The sequence below is a fragment of the Salvelinus alpinus genome, chromosome 12 (genome assembly GCF_045679555.1).
Source record: "Salvelinus alpinus chromosome 12, SLU_Salpinus.1, whole genome shotgun sequence".
Classification (NCBI taxonomy): Eukaryota; Metazoa; Chordata; class Actinopteri; order Salmoniformes; family Salmonidae; genus Salvelinus; species Salvelinus alpinus.
The window spans coordinates 21,388,393-21,410,051 of NC_092097.1; the positions used below are offsets into that span (position 1 = coordinate 21,388,393).

At 42.1% G+C, this 21,659-nt stretch overlaps 1 protein-coding gene across 1 annotated transcript; it reads right to left on the bottom strand.

Moving 5' to 3' along the window:
- Positions 1-1,323: 1,323 nt before the first annotated feature.
- LOC139535671 (hematopoietic progenitor cell antigen CD34-like) lies at positions 1,324-17,969 on the bottom strand. Its single transcript, XM_071335343.1, has 8 exons — positions 17,799-17,969; positions 8,805-8,912; positions 8,404-8,648; positions 7,806-7,886; positions 5,917-6,037; positions 5,772-5,824; positions 4,183-4,332; positions 1,324-2,598 (listed from the first exon to the last, which is right to left on the bottom strand). Exons 1-8 carry the CDS (start codon positions 17,884-17,886, stop codon positions 2,452-2,454), a joined length of 993 nt encoding a protein of 330 aa, XP_071191444.1. The 5' UTR covers positions 17,887-17,969; the 3' UTR covers positions 1,324-2,451.
- Between the last annotated feature and the right edge of the window lie 3,690 nt (positions 17,970-21,659).

The following is a 21,659-nucleotide window of genomic DNA, read 5'->3' on the forward strand; positions in this document are numbered from 1 at the left end:
GATCCACTTGCGGCCAGGTTTCAGCCTCCTAGCAGAGGCTACCAGGTTTTTGGCTGAAATGTCCTGGTACTTGGTCAAGTTCATGATGCCGTTGACCTTGACAAGTTCCCTAGGACCAGTGGAAGCAAAATATCCCAATAACATCAAAGATCCTCCACCATATTTTACAGTTTCTGAATATGCTTCAGTTTATTTGAAACCCACCACTGGTGTTTGTGGCTAAAGAGCTCTATTTTCATGTAATCTGATCATGGCACCGTCTGGAGTTTGCTGAACAGCTTTGGCACTTGGATTGGAACTAGTGCTATGGTCAGATGACATTTAATAAAATAGAGCTCTTTGGCCAAACACACCAGTGATGGGTTTCACGTCGAAATAAGAATGCATAAGGGCAGAATACTTCCTATGACTTCTGTACAGTACACTTTGTGCAGGGGTTGCTCTGCATACACCTCCCTGGAGATTTAAACATTAACACCCATAGTTGTTCCCTGGGCCATAGGGATCTACTTAAAGCCTGATGTAAGAACTTTTATAGTACAGATGTAGGATCTTAATTTAAACCAGTTTGCTACAGCAGGAAAAGAATCCTGCAGCAACAGGAAATGTGGATTATAATTAATGGACATTTTTGTAGGGGATGATACATTTTTCGTAAGGGAAATCATGTCTGAAATTTCAAAGTGGAAATTACAAACTTCAGAAGCCTTTTAAACCTCAAATATACGACAAGTTTGAAAGTTCTCCTGCAACAGGGTGATCAAATTTAAAATCCTACACCTGTACGAGGGCAGGCCCACTAACTCCCATGCTATCCCTGTACCACAGATGCTAGTCAGTTCCCCATAGAATAGGGTAGATCTATTTCTGTATGGACTCAACAATTAACACACGCAACAATTAACACACGTCATCTCTATGACCATAAACAAACATTTGTGGCTGTCATATGATCATGATATCTAGAATGGTATTGCTAGAAATATACATGATTAGCATACACTGTCAGATAATTCAATGTCCAAAATAATGTAATCTGTGGGTAAGTTCATCAGGCAATGCTAGTTAATACTGTAAACTGTATGTAGTTGAGAAAAAAATGTATAGCCGTTGATACCTTTTTGATTACACATTAAACATTTGGTTAAAAAAAATCTTTTTAAAAGAGGCCCAAAACAGCTGTAAGTATCATAAGAACCTCATTGGAATAATGCCTTCACTGTTCCTCATATGGGGTCTATAAAGAGATAGAAGTGTGTGTGCCTTGCTTTGTGACATGGTCAGGCTAGTGTGACATGGTCAGAAAGACAAAAAAACAGTAGCAACATTGACACAATCACAATTTATGGGACACAGATATTACGAACAGAGAAAAATGGCATATGTACACATGCAATATTGTATGAAAACAATCAGTCCTTAAAAAACAATAGCTAAAATACAGCTTTACTTTCATCCATGTATGTTTCATGATGAACTGATTTATTGAGGACATAAAGTGTCTTTGGAATGTTGAATATGTTATTAGGGGTTTTGTTGAAATCTAACGGCAGTGCACCATAGAGACTAATATTATTGATCAAATTCGCCACACAAAACTTGTCTGTTTGTTTTCCTGAATGATAAAATGAGTCTACCTGGTTCAACATTCTCAAAGACACAGTGGTAAGTCAGAACAGAAAAAACATGTTTTAAAAAACTACAATAGAAAGTTTGTCTTGATAGAAATAGTGACGCACTAAGCCTACTGTACATCATTCTGAAACAAACATACGGCAGCCCCTCACAACTTATGACAGGCCTCGATTTAAAGGCAACAGGATTCAACTCTGAGCTCTGCACTAGCCAGTCATATTGATACTTATTTTAAAGCTGCCTATTCAACCTCTTCAATGGTTCAAATAATCTCCAGTAATTGAATCACTCTTTCTCCACTTCTGTTACCCAAATTTGACTTCTTACCTCGAACAGGCGAGTCAAGCAAACAATCACATAAGATCATACAAACAAATGAACCAAGCAATCAATACTTTAAACTACGATGACCCTTTAGTTCAAATGAGTATATTTCAGATCTGAAAGTGTTTAAGATATAGCATATACCTTGATTTATACTTGAATTTGGAAACAGCAACACAAATTGTCAATTCCGGTGATCTGTTGCCCTTTTTTTGCTGTGATTATTGTTTCTGGACTGCAGTCTGTACCAGCTGTCCAGTCCCCCAAACTCAGAGTTTGGGCTCCTTCTCTGACGCTACTGAAACCTAATAGAGGCCAGTGATCACAATCTCTTTTTCACATTACAGACATCGTCATCATCAGTTTCCTCATTGTCATCATCCTGGGGTTGGATGTTGAATCTGTGTCAGAGTGCAGTATCCCCAGGTAACTGAAGGGGAGAGGTATTGGGAATGTGGTGATGGGGTGTGGGGGGTGTCATTCAGAGCTTGTTCACATTTCGGTGTCGGCAACGGGGGTCTGGGTGGCGGAGTGGCCGTTGGTGGGGGGCTTGTCCAGGGGCTCCTGTGGTTGCAGAGGGGCCACAGACACCAGGGTGTTGGCCTGGTTCTCCTCATTCACCTGGAAACCCTCTTCGGCCTGCAGGCACAACAGAGGAACCATATAGATTCAATTAAAGAAACACTGATGGCAGGTTGGGATGGGCCATAAGTGTTAAGAGGTATAGAGCTTGGACTTAATACTGAAATATTGTGATAACAGTACAGATTCAACTGAAGGAATAGCAAACAACGGCACATCACATACAGTTTGTATTGAGTTTAGGACATGTTTTATATAGTGGCAAGAAAAAGTATGTGAACCCTTTGGAATTACCTGGATTTTTGCATAAATTGGTCCTAACATTTGATCTGATCTTCATCTAAGTCACAACAATAGACAAACACAGTCTGCTTAAACTAATAACACACAAACAATTATACTTTTCATGTCTTTATTGAACACACTGTGTAAACATTCACAGTGCAGGGTGGAAAAAGTATGTGAACCCTTGGATTTAATAACTGGTTGACCCTCCTTTGGCAGTAATAACCTCAACCAAACGTTTTCTGTGGTTGCGGATCAGACCTGCACAACGGTCAGGAGGAATTTTGGACCATTCCTCTTTACACAACTGTTTCAGTTCAGTGATATTCTTGGGATGTCTGGTGTGAACCTCTCTCGAGGTCATGCCACAGCATCTCATTTGGGTTGAGGTCAGGACTCTGACTGGGCCACTCCAGAAGGCGTATTTTCTTCTGTTGAAACCATTCTGTTGTTGATTTACTTCTGTGTTTTGGGTCGTTGCCCTGTTGCATCACCCAACTTCTGTTGCGCTACAATTGGCGTACAGATAGCCTTACATTCTCCTGCAAAATGTCTTGATAAACATGGGAATTCATTTTTCTGTCAGTGATACTGTAGCAAGCTGTCCAGGCCCTGAGGCAGCAAAGCAGCCCCAAACCATGATGCTGCCTCCACCATATTTTACAGTTGGGATGAGGTTTTGATGTTGGTGTGCTGTGCCTTTTTTTCTCCACACATAGTGTTGTGTGTTCCTTCCTTCCAAACAACTCAACTTTAGTTTCATCTGTCCACAGAATATTTTGCCAGTAGTGCTGTGGAACATTCAGGTGCTCGTTTGCATACTTCAGACGTGCAGCAATGTTTTTTTTTGACAGCAGTGGCTTCTTCCGTGGTGTCCTCCCATGAAAACCATTCTTGTTTAGTGTTTTACATATAGTAAACTCGTCAACAGAGATGTTAGCATGTTCCAGAAATGTCTAAGTCTTTAGCTGAAACTAGGATTCTTCTAAACCTCATTGAGCATTCTGCGCTGTGCTCTTGCAGTCATTTTTGCTGGACGGCCACTCCTAGGGAGAGTAGCAACAGTGCTGAACTTTCTCTATTTCGGACAATCTCATGAGGCTTTTGTAGGATAATTTTTTTTAACATATGTGGCCACCTGGTATGAGGATGAAATAGAAACAGCAGAGAAGACTTAGAGCTGTTTATGTGGGTTTGAGTGAGGAAGCAACCAAAGGATAACCTCTCCTCAAATCCAGTCATAACATTTTAAATAGACAAGCAAGAGGTGCATCAACCACCCAGTCTTCCCAGTGAACTTGGTCCTTTACACTGTTTTAGTTTTCTATGGGTCTCTCTCATATCATGACCACTCACCAGTCTCGCTCCCTTGGGTGGTGGGCGGTGGGTTTTCAGGTAGTAACCTGCGATGAGCAGAATAGCCAGGAGCAGTCCAGTGAGCAGCAGGGAGACCAGCACTAGCTTGGAGTTCTTCCCCCAGTGAGGAACAGCTTCCTCAAAATCAATCTGGAGAGACGAGGAGAGTTATACATGTTAATATCAGGAATTCAGGGTTTTCATAAATAAATGTAAGGGGGACGCAGAGGGGAGGGGGAAAAAAGTTCTAAATAGTTCTACAAGCAAAGAATCCACAATCTCTGCATGGCTGGAACTGTACATGGTCTTTCTTACAAAATACCCTGTGTGAATTACAGCAGTGATCTGCATTTTTCTGGTATAGATTGTATACTGTCACTAGTAATAGCAGGGCCTCTGATGCCATCTGGATCAGGATATTTTACCCCTAGACTGTAGAGCCGGGATAGGCAACTGGCAGCCCCCTTCAGTAGACCATGAATCAATTAAAACAGTCAGGGTCTCAACTTCCTGTTGAGAGATAGAATATACAAGGTGCAATTTTAAAATTTGGTTGTGTAACTGTGTTGTTTTTGTCACACTGCTTTGCTTTATCTTGGCCAGGTCGCAGTTGTAAATTTGAACTTGTTCTCAACTGGCCTACCTGCTTAAATAAAGGTGAAATTAAAATAAAACAAATAAAACTCAATTAGCCTATGTCAGCAATTTTATTTTAGATTGGTAAATTAGTTTAGCGGCCAGCTATCTAAACTTGTGGTAAGCATGGTTGAATTACTAACCAGGGTACTGCCCATTTGATCATCAGTTATCATATTAAAAACTGCAAACATTTGCCTCCACCCTATGGTAAAGTGTGTAGAACTGCAGTAAAATAGCTGTAAAACTACAAACGCAGACCCCCGTGAGTTATGTTTTTTTTGTGGCCCCCATCAAAGTTGCCCATCCCTGCTGTAGAGGATGACTATAGGCTTTATGTACCCAGGCTATACAGTATAGAGATAACTGACTGAGTGGAGAAAGGGCATAATCTCCCAACCCTCCACAGCAAAGTCTGAACACAAAGGTGCTATTGAACTGACTGACCAACATAATGAGAAAAGTGTGGCTGGGTGCAGCTCACTTAACTGTTTTTAGTGTTGCAAGGGGTGTAAGGACGGGTGTAGAGATGGAGCACAGAGTGTCTAATGTCAAAAGGACAACATGGTTGGAGAAGGAATCACCCATTCCTCCTTCCCGCTGGGAACACTCAACACCATGTCCACTGGGGAAAAAAGGAATTCCAGCGTATTTTTTTTCTTCTGTTTGTCATGCAACATCTTCCCGGCAGCTTGGAGCCTGGAGGCGTGTCTCCTTGTTTATTTCACTGTGGTTAGATCAGGAGCCAAATCAGCACTGTGACTTTTCCTCACTTACCACAAATTAAAGCCCTTTATTGTAGGTGTGACTGCAGTGGCCACTGAACATAATGTCTTTCTCATGACTCAGGCATGGAAGTGTACGTGGTGTGAATTATGTGAACTTCATATGTGTAATTGGAATAATGTGTTTTCCTGGTATTTAATTAGAAATAAAGAGACGTGAGACTCTACCTTGTCTTTTATATTGTCATTGTTGAACTTCTCTGCCATTCCTTTAGCATCAGCTGTAAGAAGAGAAAATGTGATTTGGTTAATATTTTTTCAACAGACTATCGGAGTCATCCCACATTATTAAAAAGCAGAGGAGGAGGCTAACCTTCTATGTATTGGCCAAAGATCAGGATTTCTTTAGAGTTGTCCTCCTGAAAGACCTCCAGTTTACAGTCGACCCCACACAGGTGCTCCAGAACACTTTCAATTTTAGACCTGGTCTCTTCCTGTGGAAAGACTAGTTGGATTAATAAAGTGTTTGCACTTGGGGCTACAGAACTTCTGGTTAGTCCTTGTCATTTAGATAACTGAAGTGTGAATTGTCTTCCCGAAGTGTGCTCACATACAGTACATTATTGTGCATACACATTCACAACTATGGCTCTTTAGAAATGTATACCCTGAAAGGAACCTACCTCATCCCATATTTCCCTCTTTCTTTCTTTCTTTCCTTCCCATAAGCCAAAAAATGATACCAAAACCTTGTGCAATTATACTCCACCCTATGTAACATGATCCAAATAGAGCCACCAGCCCCCACAGACAGCTCTGCTCAAACCCTTGATCCCAGCCCCAGAGTGGACAGCTGGCCTCATTACAAAGCTCACGGGCTCTGCCAAGGAAACTAGACCGCTCTCAAGGCATCATCTGCTATGGCACTCAGAGCATGTACAATATAATGCATGTACAGCACACAAACCATAATCTTTATGTTGAAAACAGTTTTATTCACTTCTCTTTTCCCTGAATCAACTTATTTTCGAGTACTCTCTGTAAGGGGTTAGAATTGAGGGGTGAGGGGTCATTGGATGACATGTATTTGATAGCCTACTTCATGTTATCATTCAGGAATGTTCTATTAGAAGTTTGAGTAGTTGCTGTTAGCTCAAGGTAAAACATGTTTTGCCTCCAGCCCCTGGTGCAGCTATATTGTGTAGTGCACCAGTTTGTATCAGTAATTTGTTTATAATTGAAAACTTTTTATATATCTAAATATGATCCTCATATAATTGGACACATACATGGATGTGTCATTAAAGATCCCCCACTTCAAAGGAAATGTGGTGTCTAACACGGATGAAGCCAATCAAGTCATAACGCTTAGTCTGGTGTAAGAGTGAGCGTGTCACTGATTACATGCCATGCTGCAGGGGCTTTCCCATGCAAGCCTAAATGGAGAAAGAGTGGGGGGAGCTCGGTCCCATTCAATACTGTTACATAGGCCCCTTAATGGGGGATAGACTCCTCTATTCCAAGGAACCATTTAATACAATTTAATCGTGACTGAGATCAGAGGAGCTGGAGCTCCAGACGGCAGGCAGACAGACACAGCTGAGAAATGCCAGACATCCCTTCCCTAACCTGGCCCGACCTGCACGGAGCGGAATTCCTGTTAGCCCAACCGGCACTGCCCCAAGACGCTGAGGAATCACTTTGATACATACGCTAAAGCAGCAGCCCCACCACCGCCCAGCCACCCTTCACGCCAAACCTTTCAACACGTTCTTCTCGCCCTCTCTGGACCTCTCTCCTGAAGGCATACCTTGAGTTGTAACACACGTTTGACTCCCCCAACCTGGCAGGCATAACTAGGGAGGAGAAGGGCTGGTGTCCCACTTGCCTCCTCGAAAACTGCCCACTGGAGACATATTAATCACTGCTGATTTAATGAAGAGGAATTTCCTTCTTAGCTCATGTGCAATGGTTTGAAAAGGGGAAATTGAAAGTGGCATCTCTGTAAACAAACTCCTTTTCCTTTTTCCTGTTATGATTTTGCTTCAAGACCCAGTCACCTGTAACTTCTTACTCTGACCATCTTAGCTTCCGCTCACATTTTCCACCTTGAGACTACCCTCTGGATACAGTTTGAACTGAGGTGGACACTGCTGCGAAGAGGGTTTCCTGAATGTCAGATCAGGAATGCAGTGGCTTTTCCTTTGGTGAGGTGTGTGTCCATACATGTGCGCGTGTACCTGTGGCGTGGGCAGTACTTACACAGCTGGACGAGGCCTTTATTTTCAGACTCACTGCATCTCTGTTCTGGACCGCTTCTTTATCAACACACATCACACCAGCCTGTGGAGAGAGATCAGACCACCTGAGTGTGTATCATTCATTCGGAACTTGGATTGGGTGATTTGGATGGTATAAAAAATACAAATAATATTATTAGTTTTGTACTTTTTACCCATTTTTCTCCCCAATTTTGTGATATTCAATTGGTAGTTAGTCTTGTCCCATCGCTGCAACACAGTGCATGCTTAACCCGGAAGCCAGCCACACCAATGTGTCAGAGGAAACACCGTAACAACTGGTGACCAAAGACAGCATGCATGTGCCTGGCTCGCCACAAGGAGTCACTAGAGCGTAATGGGACAAGGTCATCACGGCTGGCCAAACCCTCCCCTAACCCAGACAACACTGGGCCAATTGTGTGCCGCGTCATGGGTCTCCCAGTCGCGGCCAGCAGCGACACAGCCCAGGATTGAACCCGGGTCTGTAGTGACGCCTCTAGCACTGCGATGCAGTGCCTTAGACCGCTGCGCCACTCGGGAGGCCCAATTTGGTTGGTATTGTCACTGCACTGGGTCACCTCTGGGATGAGCACAATGTCACTTGACTGGGAGGTTAGAATCTGCTGGGGAGCCTGGGTCTCCTGGTCGTCGTCTGTGGTTGCTGCTTCACCAGCCTTCCCTGTGGCCTCCCTCATGTCTGTGGTCTCCTCTACCACCTCGGTGACTGGAGCCGCTGTGGTGTCATCTAAAATGTCTGAGAGGTTGGAATCCAGTCCAGGAATACTGGGGAATACAGTGATCTGGTCAAAGGGTGTATCTGCCTCTGAAAAAAAGGTTTAGGGTTTTAGGCCTATGTCCAATTGTATTTAATTCATTGTTGACAAAAAAATGATGGGATGAGCCTATAGGATGGTATATAAATACAGCAACACCCATAGTGGCTCTGTGGAGATAATCTGCTAATGGATAAGTTTCTTACCTTCATCTGCCAGTTGTGTAGTATCAATGTCGTCCCCACGAATGACTCCAGCATCATTCACTGGCCGTGTGGGCCCAGTAACAACCTCATATTCTGCAACTACGCCACCTGGAAGAGAACAATTGGATAACTTATAGTATAACACTTGCATCCCAACATGTACTGTGGGATAAGTCTTCAGCTCAGCCTGTTCCAAGTTCAAGTTTCTAGTCTTATTAGTCTCATGTACAGGATAAACATGGTAGACACCGTCCAATGAAATGCTTACTTGCAGGCTCCTCAACAATAATAAAATACAAGAATACCAACAAAGTAAATGGCTCAGTAGAATAGAATTAACAATTTAGCATCAGTATAATACAGGAAGGCACAATTTATAGTACAATGTTTACACATGTATCAGAAAAGGGGGGATTGTGGGCCAAGTGTTTAAATTGTGCACTATTAGCAATAGTAAATAAGAGTCTGGTAGCAGCAATTGTGATGTGTGTGTGTGTGTGTGTGAGCATGCATGTGTGCTAAGGGACGGAGAGTCAGTGCAGGTCGTCAGTCCAGTTCAAGTGTACAGCAGTCTGATGGCTTTTAGATAGAAACTGTTGCAGACCATGCTCCGATACCATCTGTCCGATGGTAAGGGAGTGAACACCTCATGAGTGGGGTCCTTGATAATGCTGCGGTACTTCCTCAGTAACTGTTTCAAGTAGATGTCCTGGATGCGTGGGAACACGGCCCCAGTGCAAATAAACGTTCTCTTGTCGCCGCCAGCCAGGGAGCCTGACTCCAGACACACTCCCGCTGGGATGGTAGGTACGAGCCCCCCAGGGAAATTTCTCTCTGGTCTAATGACAGACATTATGGGACCTATGTAGCAAGTACACTGGCTTTAATACATAGGCCTCTGTGTCATTTACTGGAAATGGAAGTTATATTATTACACTCCTTAAAGTCTTAGTATGTGCATTCATGTCCTCATACCCAGTTAGCTATGTGGCTGGACAGACAGATAAGATTCTTACTTCTTCAAAACTACATAACTACTCATGTGGATTAATATACACTGAACAAAAACATAAATGCAACATGTAACGTGTTTGTCCCATGTTTCAGGAGCCTCAACTGCAGACCATGTGCATGGTGTCGTGTGGGCGAGCGGTTTGCTGATGTTCAACAATGTGAACAGAGTGTCCCATGGTGGCGGTGGGCCTATGGTATGGGCAGGCATATGCTACGGACAACGAATGCAATTGCATTTGATTGAAGGCAATTTGAATGCTTAAAAATACAGTGATGAGATTCTGTTGCCCATTGTGAGCCCCATTTTTTTAAAGGTATCTGTGACCAACAGATGCATATCTGTATTCCCAGTCATGTGAAATCCATAGATTAGTGCCTAATGAATATATTTCTATTAACTTATTTCCTCATATGAACTATAACTCAGTAAATATTTTGAAATTGTTGCGTTTATATTTGTTTCAGTATAACACCTGCACCGCTTTCACACTCTCCAAAACTAACTTATAATTTCTAAACCCTTGAAGCATTTGATATTTCAATAAACCAACCATCAAATATGGTATGTCTAAAGTCTTCTTTGCCAGGCGTTATGCTATAAGAGAGGTGCCACTCACTGCTAAAAGAGGGTAAGGATATCTCTCCAGTGTGTAACACCCATTATCCTCCAACAGGGTGAAACCATGGGCATATAAACACCATGGCAAGTTTTAAAGTGAAATATAATGTGAAATATAAGTCCCTTGTGCCCGTCTGTGCCTGTAAGTGGGGCCTTTTGAATGGGGGTCTTGATATATCACTGATACCCTTACTTGGGGATGGCTGTCTTTTAGACTAATGGGATTTGATACTGACTCCATCTCAGTCCCAGCTCTCACATGCCACGAAGAAGTAATAGGAGAGCTGTGCTTCCCTAGACAACACCAGTGCCCGTTTCAGACTCATTAGTCAGTGGAATACACAATATCAAATCATCTAGGTGAATTAAGTTTCCATCTAGCTAGCCTGTTAAACATCTGAACTCCTTGCTGAAATATACTACTGATTTACTGAAATTCTTGGCTCACAGTGATATTGAATTAATACATTTTTTTCCAAAAACTTGTTTTTTTACTACTTCTACCCATCAGGCCCTCTGAGGTGAAAGCCTGTTTTACGTGAAGTGCCAATTTATATTTTCAAGTAAGTTACTGTGGTGGGTTGAATCAAGTTCAGACTTAACAGTTTGTACTATTGAATGCTACTATTGTCAGCTACTACGGACAGTGCTAATCAGGTGGATACCATGCTGGGCAGTGTATGTTTAATAGACTAAACTGGACATAGATAGTACTGGTATAAAAAACACTAATAAGCCATGCGTCTGACTCCCTTTTTCCTGAGATTGAACATGTTTACTGAGATACTAATGGCCCCCTCCTTTCCACTCCTCTCACACAACGTCATTACCTCACCCACTAGGCATTATGATATTTCTGTAGATCTCATTACGACTCTCTCCTCCCTCCCTGTCATTTCTCCATACAGTAACACATTGTTGTTTTCTAGTTAAAGCCACATAAGTCTTGTCCAAGCAAGAACAGGTCATAGCCATTCTAAAATAAAAGTGTGTAGAATTTGGCAGGGTTTTGGATAGGCTACTGTATCACTAGGTTGGACGTTTCCGACTGTCTTTCCACCGTGTTTGCTTATGGAATTGAACATTTACGGTCAGTTGTTGCAGTGTGTTAAATGCTGTGTGTTGCATTGATTGGATTGGCTAAATCCGTATGATGGGCAGGTGCCACAAGTGTCAAACAGTCAGTGTGTCGTGTAAACAGGTGAGTCAACAGTACTGAGGGAGGTTCTCACACTGGTATACGTAGGCTAGCAACTGTTAATACACGTGTCACTTGAGTTTGGTTTTTCCTGCAATTTTGTGGCAATTTAATTGTGTTTACTAATGGATGCCCTGAAGCCCAAGGCAAAAAAAGAGGAGACTACTAATTATCTTGTTTGAATGACTTAGGGTCTCGTTTAAGGGACTTAGTTAAAAAAATATATACAGAGCATTTATAAAGTATTTACACCCCTTGACTTTTTCCACATTTTGTTGTGTTACAGCCTGAATTAAAAATTGATAACATTTCGATTTTGTGTCACTGGCCTACACACAATACCCCATATTGTCAAAGTGGAATTATGTTTTTAGAAATTTGTTCAAATTCATTAAAAATGAAAAAATAAAATATCTCGAGTCAATACGTACTCAAACCCTTTGTTTTGACAAGCCTAAATAAGTTCAGGAGTACAAATTTGCTTAACAAGTCACTTAATAAGTTCCATGGATTCACTCTGTGTGCAACAATAGTGTTGAACATGATTTTTTTCTGACTAAGTCATCTCTGTACCCCACACATCTCTGTAAGGTCCATCAGTCAAGCAGTGAATGTCAAACACAGATTCAACCACAAAGACCAGGGAGGTTTTCCAATGCCTCGCAAAGAAGGGCACCTAGGTAGATGGGTTAAAAAAGCAGACTTTGAATGTCTCTTTGAGCATGGTGAAGTTATTAATTACACTTTGGATGGTGTATCAATACACCCAGTCACTACAAAGACACAGGTGTCCTTTCTAACTCAGTTTGCTGGAGAGGAAGGAAACCGCTCAGGGATTTCCCCATGAGGCCAATGGTGACTTTAAAATCGTTACAGAGTTGAATGGCTGTGATAGGAAAAAACTGAGGATGGATCAACAACACTGTAGTTACTCCACAATACTAACGTAAATGACAGAGTGAAAAGAAGGAAGTCTGTGCAGAATAAGAATTATTCCAAAACATGCATTCTGTTTCCAACAAGGCTCTAAAGTAAAACTGCAAAAAATGTGACAACGACATATAACTTTATGTCCTGAATACACAGTATTATGTTTGGGACAAATCCAACACAACACATCACTGAGTACTGCTCTTCATATTTTCAAGCATGGTGGTGGCTGCATCATGTTATGAGTATGCTTGTCATCGGCATGGACTAGAGTTTGTTAGGATAAAAATAAACGGAATAGAGCTAAGTACAGGCAAAATCCTAGGGAAAAACCTGGTTCAGTCTTCTTTCCAACATAAACTGTGAGACAAATTCACCTTTCAGCAAGACAATAACCTAAAAGGCCAAATATACTCTGGAGTTGCTTACCAAGATGTCATTGAATGTTCCTGAGTGGACTAGCTAGAGTTGTGTCTTGGAAATCTATGGCAAGACTTGAAAATGACTGTCTAGCAATAATCAACAACCAACTTGACAGAGCTTGAAGAATTAAACCATCACTCCTGTGTTCCAATGGCACGTTATATTAGCTAATCCAAGTTTGTCATTTTAAAAGGCTAATTGATCATTAGAAACCCCTTTTGCAATTATGTTAGCACAGCTAAAAACTGTTGTTCTGATTAAAGGCGCAATAAAACTGGCCTTTAGACTGGTTGAGTATTTGGATCATCAGCATTTGTGGGTTCGATTACAGGCTCAAAATGGCCAGAAACAAATAACTTTCTTATGAAGCTCATCAGTCTATTCTTGTTCTGAGAAATGAAGGCTATTCCATGCGAGAGATTGCCAAGAAACTGAAGATCTCGTACAACGCTGTGTACTACTCCCTTCACAGAACAGCGCAAACTGGCTCTAACCAGAATAGAAAGAGGAGTGGTAGACCCCGGTGCACATCTGAGCAAGAGGACAAGTACATTAGATTGTCAAGTTTGAGAAACAGACGCCTCACAAGTCCTCAACTGGCAGCTTCATTAAATAATACCCGCAAAACACCAGTCTCAACGTCAACAGTGAAGGGGCGACTCTGGGATGCTGGCCTTCAAGGCAGAGTTCCTCCTTCCAGTATCTGTGTTCTTTTGCCCATCTTAATCTTTTCTTTTTATTGGCAAGTCTGAGATATGGCTTTTTCTTTGCAACTCTGCCTAGAAGGCCAGCATCCTGAAGTTGCCTCTTCACTGTTGACGTTGAGACTGGTGTTTTGTGGGTACTATTTAATGAAGCTGCTTACATAGAATGAGAAACAATACTCCGAGCCACAGCTCCATACTGCTTGTCAGACAGAGAACTGATACTATATACTCGTTGTTGGGGTGGGATTGGCTCAGGGGGGGGTTCAGTGGGTAGCTTTTGACCATTCGTTTAGATTCTTCATGTCTAGCCCATTGTTAAAAAAAAATTGGTCCAAATTGGATGTTAGGTACTATATTTATTGAATATTATATGAATCGTATAAATTAAAATTGCCAATTTTTGGATGCAATCAATTGGCTTAATTTCTCAGAGATCAAAATATATTTCAACTAAATAATGTTGCATGAATGCTAATCTTAACAGAAATGATTTCAGAACAATCTTAGATGGTGGGTGTCAATCCTTTTTCTTGTGCTTTTAGAGGTGAAATGATGCTGAATAAAACCTCATTCTACTGGCGATTCTAGTCACTCTTCAGGTTTCTCTTGTGTATGACACTATAGTACACCTCTCCTAATGGACCTAAGGAATTTGCGTCTGAAAGTGCTGCTTTTAGTGGCTGAGGAATGTGACAATGGACCTCAGTCCCTCGGGGTATAAACACAGCTTTGCAGCTCTTGCCTCTGAAACAGCAGAATCCTGACCTGCCAACTTGATCTCTGTCTCTGTCCCAGAACCAACCCAGCCATCTTTTCCCTGGCATTAAACCCAGAAAGAGGATGGAGGATCTCATGTTTTCAATCAGGCCCTAATGCTGCACCCATGGCTGCCCCACCCTGGGGTTATGACAGCTAAGTGCTGGGGACTTCAGTCAGGATTCAGTACACACGACATCTGTTTCTACTTGTGTATGTATTTCACTCCACCGATTGTCCGTTACAGTTTCACTGCTGTATACATTACCTTCTCTGTCCAGACAGGAACAGTTTAAATAAGAAAAAGTTTGGACATAGATTCAGTTCTAAGAGAATCACAAGGAGATCTCATATCTCCTGCAGACTAATTACTAACATGCCTCTGGAGGTGATATTGAATAACATTCATGTCCAGACTGGACTAAACAACATCAGGACACTCAAATGGAAAGGTGGGCTTGCCTTTAACAAAAAACAGAATGCTTTTACATTTAGAATGATTCATTTATTTTGGTCAATTTTTTTTTTTTAACGGGTTGTGGAAAATTTGTGGATCTGAGAGAGCAACACGTATTACCACTGTTATTACTACTTTATTCTGTGCCGGACTGTAACAAAAAACGGGGGGTGAAATATATAGTTAAGTACTGAGGAGAGAACTGGGTGGAAAAGCAGCCTGCTTCTCATTAGGAATAGCCCAACATTATTATCACAAGTCCATGTGTTGTCTCTGAGATAAAAACAAATCTGCTTAATTCTGTTACGGGGCGGCAGGTAGCCTAGTGGTTAGAGCGTTGGGCCAGTAACCGAAAGGTCGCTAGATCGAATCCCCAAGCTGAAAAGGTAAAAACCTGTTGTTCTGCCTCTGAACAAGGCAGTTAACCCACCCATTGTAAATAAGAATTTGTTCTTAACTGACTTGCCTAGTTAAATAAAGGTAAAATAAATGTGTGTATACCTGAGTAGGTATTTACAAGCAACCCCTGGCTCAGATTGGGTGCAGGGTTTTCAGCCGTAGGCCATTTTGTTGGACATGTTCCTATGTGAGTGTTCAGTAGATGTTGCTAAAACAATATCTTTGATTCACATAATTACAGGCCCTGAGGTCAGGTCGAGTTCTTTCTGAAACAGACCGGCAGGCATTTACAATCTTCTCGTGAAGCTGTAGGTGGAGCGATTGCAGATGATATCCATCTATTCTCTGTTTTGTTTAATTGAACTTTTAGAGGTGACATTCAAAACTTACAATTGCATCAAGTTTTGGGGTCCCACAACACCTTAGTAGATTCCCTCATCCTGCTGTTTGGATCGTTTCTCTAACCCCATCTCTCACAAGCACCTCCTACTACAGCTACTGTATGCCAGTGTCTTTTAGTTCTGACTCAATCCAGCGTACTACAGTAATTCTGCGTAGTGCTAACATAATACAGCCCTCTCTCTTCCACATCTCTAAAGTTGATGGTAGCACCCAGCAATAAAACAAATGGTATAAATATGAATTTGTTTGAAAACAAAAAGACTTGGCTCTTCTCAGGAAATACGGTCTTTAAACAAACTATAGACTGTTTTGTCCTTTTCCCTTCTTTTCTCACTCTCGCCATCTTTCTCCCTCTGTTTCTCTGTCCCTACTGTACCTCTTGCTTCTCCTGTTGCTTTTTCCACCTCTTGCACCCATGCATTCTCCCTCACACTGCTTGGAACAACTGTAAGGAATTCTGGTACCAGTAATTTATGTCAGCGAGCTTGGCATGGCATTGTGATGTTCATCTTTTCATTGAATGGTGAATTATATTAAATAAGTGTCCACGCATTCTTAAGATTCAAGATTTTGTAAGATACAATACCAGTCAAAAGTTTGGACACACCTACTCATTCAAGGGTTTTTTCTTTATTTTGACTATTTTCTACATTGTAGAATAATAGTGAGACATCAAAACTATGAAATAACACATATGGAATCATGTAGTAACCCAAAAAGGTGTTAAACAAATCTAAATATATTTTAGATTTGAGATTCTTAAAAGTAGCCACCCTTTGCCTTGATGACAGCTTTGCACACTCTTGGCATTCTCTCAACCAGCTTCGTGAGGTAGTCACCTGGAATGCATTTCAATTAACAGGTGTGCCTTGTTAAAAGTACATTTGTGGAATTTCTTTCCTTCTTAATGCGTTTGAGCCAATCAGTTGTGTTGTGACAAGGAAGGGGTGGTATACAGAAGATAGCCCTATGGCTACCACAGCATTCTGCAGCGATACCATCTGGTTTGCGCTTAGTGGGACTATCATTTGTTTTTCAACACAACAATGACCCAACACAGCTCCGGGCTGTGTGAGGGCTATTTGACCAAGAAGAAGAGTGATGAAGTGCTGCATCAGATGACCTGGCCTCCACAATCACCCAACCTCAACCCAATTGAGATGGTTTTGGATGAGTGGGCCCACAGAGTGAAGGAAAAGAAGCCAACAAGTGCTCAGCATATGTGGGAAATCCTTCAAGACTGTTGGAAAAGCATTCCAGGTGAAACTGGTTGACAGAATGCCAAGAGTGTGCAAAGTTATCGTCAATGCAAATTGGTGGCGACTTTGAAGAATCTAAAATCTAAAATATATTTGGATTTGTTTAACACTTTTTTGGTTAAGACATTATTCCATATCTGTTATTTCATAGTTTTGATGTCTTCACTATACAATGTAGAAAATAATCAAAATAAAGAAAAACCCTTGAATGAGTAGGTGTCCAAACTTTTGACTGGTACAGTATAATGATTCCTTTTCAACATTAATGTACATGCATGTGTTCCTCAGATCGAGGTACTTTCCATAGCTGAACCAGCTGTCGTCTACTCGTAGAAATATAATCTGATACTTCCACTACCATTGACATAATTTGTAATACATCCCATGAACATGGCATGAGTTTGAGATGAAACAAATTACTATCTCAATATGTCATCCTCCACGGCAACAACAGTCTCATGCAATTAAGTATAACATAAATAACTGCTATTGTTGTAATGTTAGTTTATGTGCAGTTTGGTGTTGCCATCAGAACAAAGACAAATGGCTCAAAGTTCAAGTGAAGTCTCTTCTCATTGGCAGGAAATGTGATAGATCAGATGGAGATAGTACAGGATTGAGGTTTAGCCTGCTATCAAGCATGTTTCCAGTGTTTATGTTCCAGACAATAGCTTCTATTCTGCCATGTAAAGACTAGTCTATATTCTAGGCACAGTGAATGCAAAGATACTTCTGAAGAGTCTCTACCCTGACCCTCCCTATCTCTGCAGATGGCCATGCTTTCTTTCAACTTCAGCTTGGAAAGCCTGGATGTATGAGTTTTTACTTACCGTGAAGGAGTGTGGCGATGAAAAGCAAAGTGAAAGCTATCATTTTGTGGGTCTCATTCATTCTCCTTTTGGATGCTGCTGCTAACATTCTCCTCCTGTCCAGTGTGAATGTGTGACAGAGAAGGAGCGTTTCCTCCTATCGTGAGCGGGGCGGATAAAGCGCCACTTTTGCTCTGGCACTTTTATATGGCTCTCCTCCCACGCTAAGGCTCAACCCCACACCCCTTCTCTCACTGGTTAATTAACCCTTCCTTAGTGCCCCCTACTGGGGGGGGGGGGGGGGGGGCAAGGCAGAAGGAGGGAGAAGAGAAAAATGGGGTGTATAGTTGAATGTAGTTTGAAAATCTGTTACTTTGTTATACAGATTATGTTGACTAATTAATAACTTCAAAGTTAGAACGCCTGCGGTTCATAAAATGAAATGTCTATCATGAGTGGCTATAACTTCACATTGTGAAGTGGTTCACTTCTATTGAGATCAGATCACTCCTTAAAGGGTTTGTAGGGAAGCAGTCATTCTGCACACAATGGAAGGTAGCCTGTGGGCCATTTGTGTGTTAATGGCCTTATGCAGATGCACTGAGGTAAAATACATTTTTAAGATGCTAGCCAAAACATTGGTGTGACCTGTTGTTAAGCTAAAATAAGACCTTCCTACACAAGCCTTTACATTTGTATTTTTTGATGCTGGAGAAACAGGCCCGTAACCTGATACCTAATGTCCCCGTCCCTGCTTTGGCCTCGATTCCCCTCTCTCCCTTCATCCATTTCCTCCCTTTCCCTCATCCCCCACCCCCCTAACCAAACCCATATCAGTAACATTCAATGAAAACAGCGGCCGCTGAGGTGGATAGTTGGCTTCTTGCTGCTTCTCAGCCTGAGCTTTGCCCTCATCCTGGGAGGAGGTCTGGAGGGGTTGATGGGGTAGGACTGGGGGGTTGATGGGGTAGTATGGGTAACTGGGGAATGGACACACCACAGCTGGCGAACACCGCCTATGTCACAGCAGTAAAACATTCACTACTTAGGCTGTTAAATAGTTAGAGGCATTTTGGCTGCTGGTGTCCCAGTGAATCATGACTTCCTCTCATATAGCAGTAAAAGCACAGAATTCCCTTTTTTCCACTGTGAAAGAGCAGTTGGAAGTGCCATGGCAAATTCCTCTATCTGTTTCTCTCTCACGGTCTCTCTAACTCTGTCTCTTTTTACTTTCCTCTCTCTCTGCGCTCTATCCTTCCCTCTCTTTCTGACTCCAGCTGTAGTCTGTCTTTAGATGGCGTGCTGCAGCCCGGTCTGTCATCGTCTCAGCCCAGGAAACCAATACAGACAGCATGTGCATTCCTCTCCAGCCTGTGAAAAAGCTAATCTGGAAGGCATTTCTCCTCCTTACATTTAGCTGTGATTTAAGGCCTAGGCATTAAATATAGCTTTTATTTGTTTACAGTATGTTGACTGTTGGCCAAATCTGTTGTAGCTTAAGGAGTTTGAAAACACAGTCTCTGTCCCTTTAGCCATGTAAATATTTATAGGCCTACATTGAGTGTACAAAACATTAGGGACACATTCCTAATATTAAGTTTCACCTTTTCCCTCAGAACAGCCTCAATCCGTTGGGGAATGGACTTTGTCGAAAGTGTTCCACATGGATTCTGGCCCATGTTGACTCCAATGCTTCCCACAGTTGTGTCAAGTTGGCTGGATGTCCTTTGGGTGCTGGACTATTTTTGATACAAACGAGAAGAACTGCAACACCAGCCGTGTTGCAGTTCTAGACACACTCAAACTAGTGCACCTGGCACCTACTACCATACCCCGTTCAAAGGCACTTCATTATTTTGTCTTGCCCATTCGCCCTCTGAATGGCACACATACACAATCAATGTCTTAATTGTTTCAAGGTTTAAAAATCCTTCTTTAACCTGTCTTCTCCCCTTCATCTACACTGATTCAAGTGGATTTAACAGGTTACCTTGGATTCACCGGGTCAGTCTATGTCATGGAAAGAGCAGGTGTTCCTAATATTTGTTTTTTTTATATATATATTTTTTGAATATCCAAAACATACAATGTACTTGCAGTGAAGCAGCTCAACAACTACACCACACCAGTCATCCAACAAACTCCAATTCAGAGCGACACACAGAAGCATCCAGGGTCAACGCCCTGCTCAAAGGCAGGTCGACAGATCTCACACAAGGCCTAAAACGGGGACCCGAACCCTCCAAGATCCCACCACAGTTCCCCAAGAGCTGCCCCTCAACCATCCGAGACCTCTCCCACAGTCCCCCCCAAGAATTGTGTATGTTTGAGTCCATGTCTGGCACTATTTACATGTGTGTCCGTGTATGTGTGCATTTGAATTAGAGTGTATGTATATGCATGTGTACAAACACCTGCATCGGCATCAGGCGAACTGGCATTAGCTGTAAAACAGTGCCCCTCAGTGTCATTCAAACGTACTTTTTATTATATTTTATTTTGACTTTATTTTTTATACTTTTATCTTTGACCATCATTCTATCCCCCGCCCAGCAACTCCACTCCCACTTGTCTCCAATTCCACATCCCAACCCCCAGCTTCCCTCAGCCACCCTCTTTGGATTTCTACGCAACATACACTGCCGTTCAAAGGTTTGGGGTCACTTAGAAATGTCCTTGTTTTTGAAAGAAAAGCACATTTTTGTCCGTTAAAATAACATCAAATTGATCAGAAATACAGTGATCAGACATTGTTAATGTTGTAAATGACCATTGTAGCTGGAAACGGCAGATTTTTTATGGAATATCTACAAAGGCATACAGAGGCCCATTATCAGCAACAATCACTCCTGTGTTCCAATGTCACGTCGTGTTAGCTAATCCAAGTTTATCATTTTAAAAGGCTAATTGATCAATCGTAAAACCTTTTGCAATTATGTTAGCACAGCTGAAAACTGTTGTTCTGATTTAAAGAAGCAATAAACCTGGCCTTCTATAGACTGGTTGAGTATCAAATCAAATCAAAGTTTATTCGGCACGTGCGCCGAATACAACAGACCTTACAGTGAAATGCTTACTTACAGGCTCTAACCAATAGTGCAAAAGGTATTAGGTGAACAATAGGTAAGTAAAGAAATAAAACAACAGTAAAAAGACAGGCTATATACAGTGGTGAGGCTATAAAAGTAGCGAGGCTACATACAGACACTGGTTAGTTAGGCTGATTGAGGTAGTATGTACGTGTAGATATGGTTAAAGTGACTATGCATATATGATGAACAGAGAGTAGCAGCAGCGTAAAAGAGGGGTTCGCGGGGGCGGGACACAATGCAGACAGCCCGGTTAGCCAATGTGCGGAAGCACTGATTGGTCATCCCAATTGAGGTAGTATGTACATGAATGTATAGTTAAAGTGACTATGCATATATGATAAACAGAGAGTAGCAGCAGCATAAAAAGAGGGTTTGGGGGGGCACACAATGCAAATAGTCTGGGTAGCCATTTGATTACCTGTTCAGGAGTCTTATGGCTTGGGGGTAAAAACTTTTGAGACGCCTTTTTGTCCTAGACTTGGCACTCCGGTACCGCTTGCCATGCGGTAGTAGAGAGAACAGTCTATGACTGGGGTGGCTGGGGTCTTGGACAATTATTAGGGCCTTCCTCTGACACCGCCTGGTGTAGAGGACCTGGAGGGCAGGCAGCTTAGCCCCAGTGATGTACTGGGCCGTACGCACTGCCCTCTGTAGTGCCTTGCGGTCAGAGGCCGAGCAATTGCCGTACCAGGCAGTGATGCAACCAGTAAGGATGCTCTCGATGTTGCAGCTGTAGAACCTTTTGAGGATCTCAGGACACGTGCCAAATCTTTTTAGTTTCCTGAGGGGG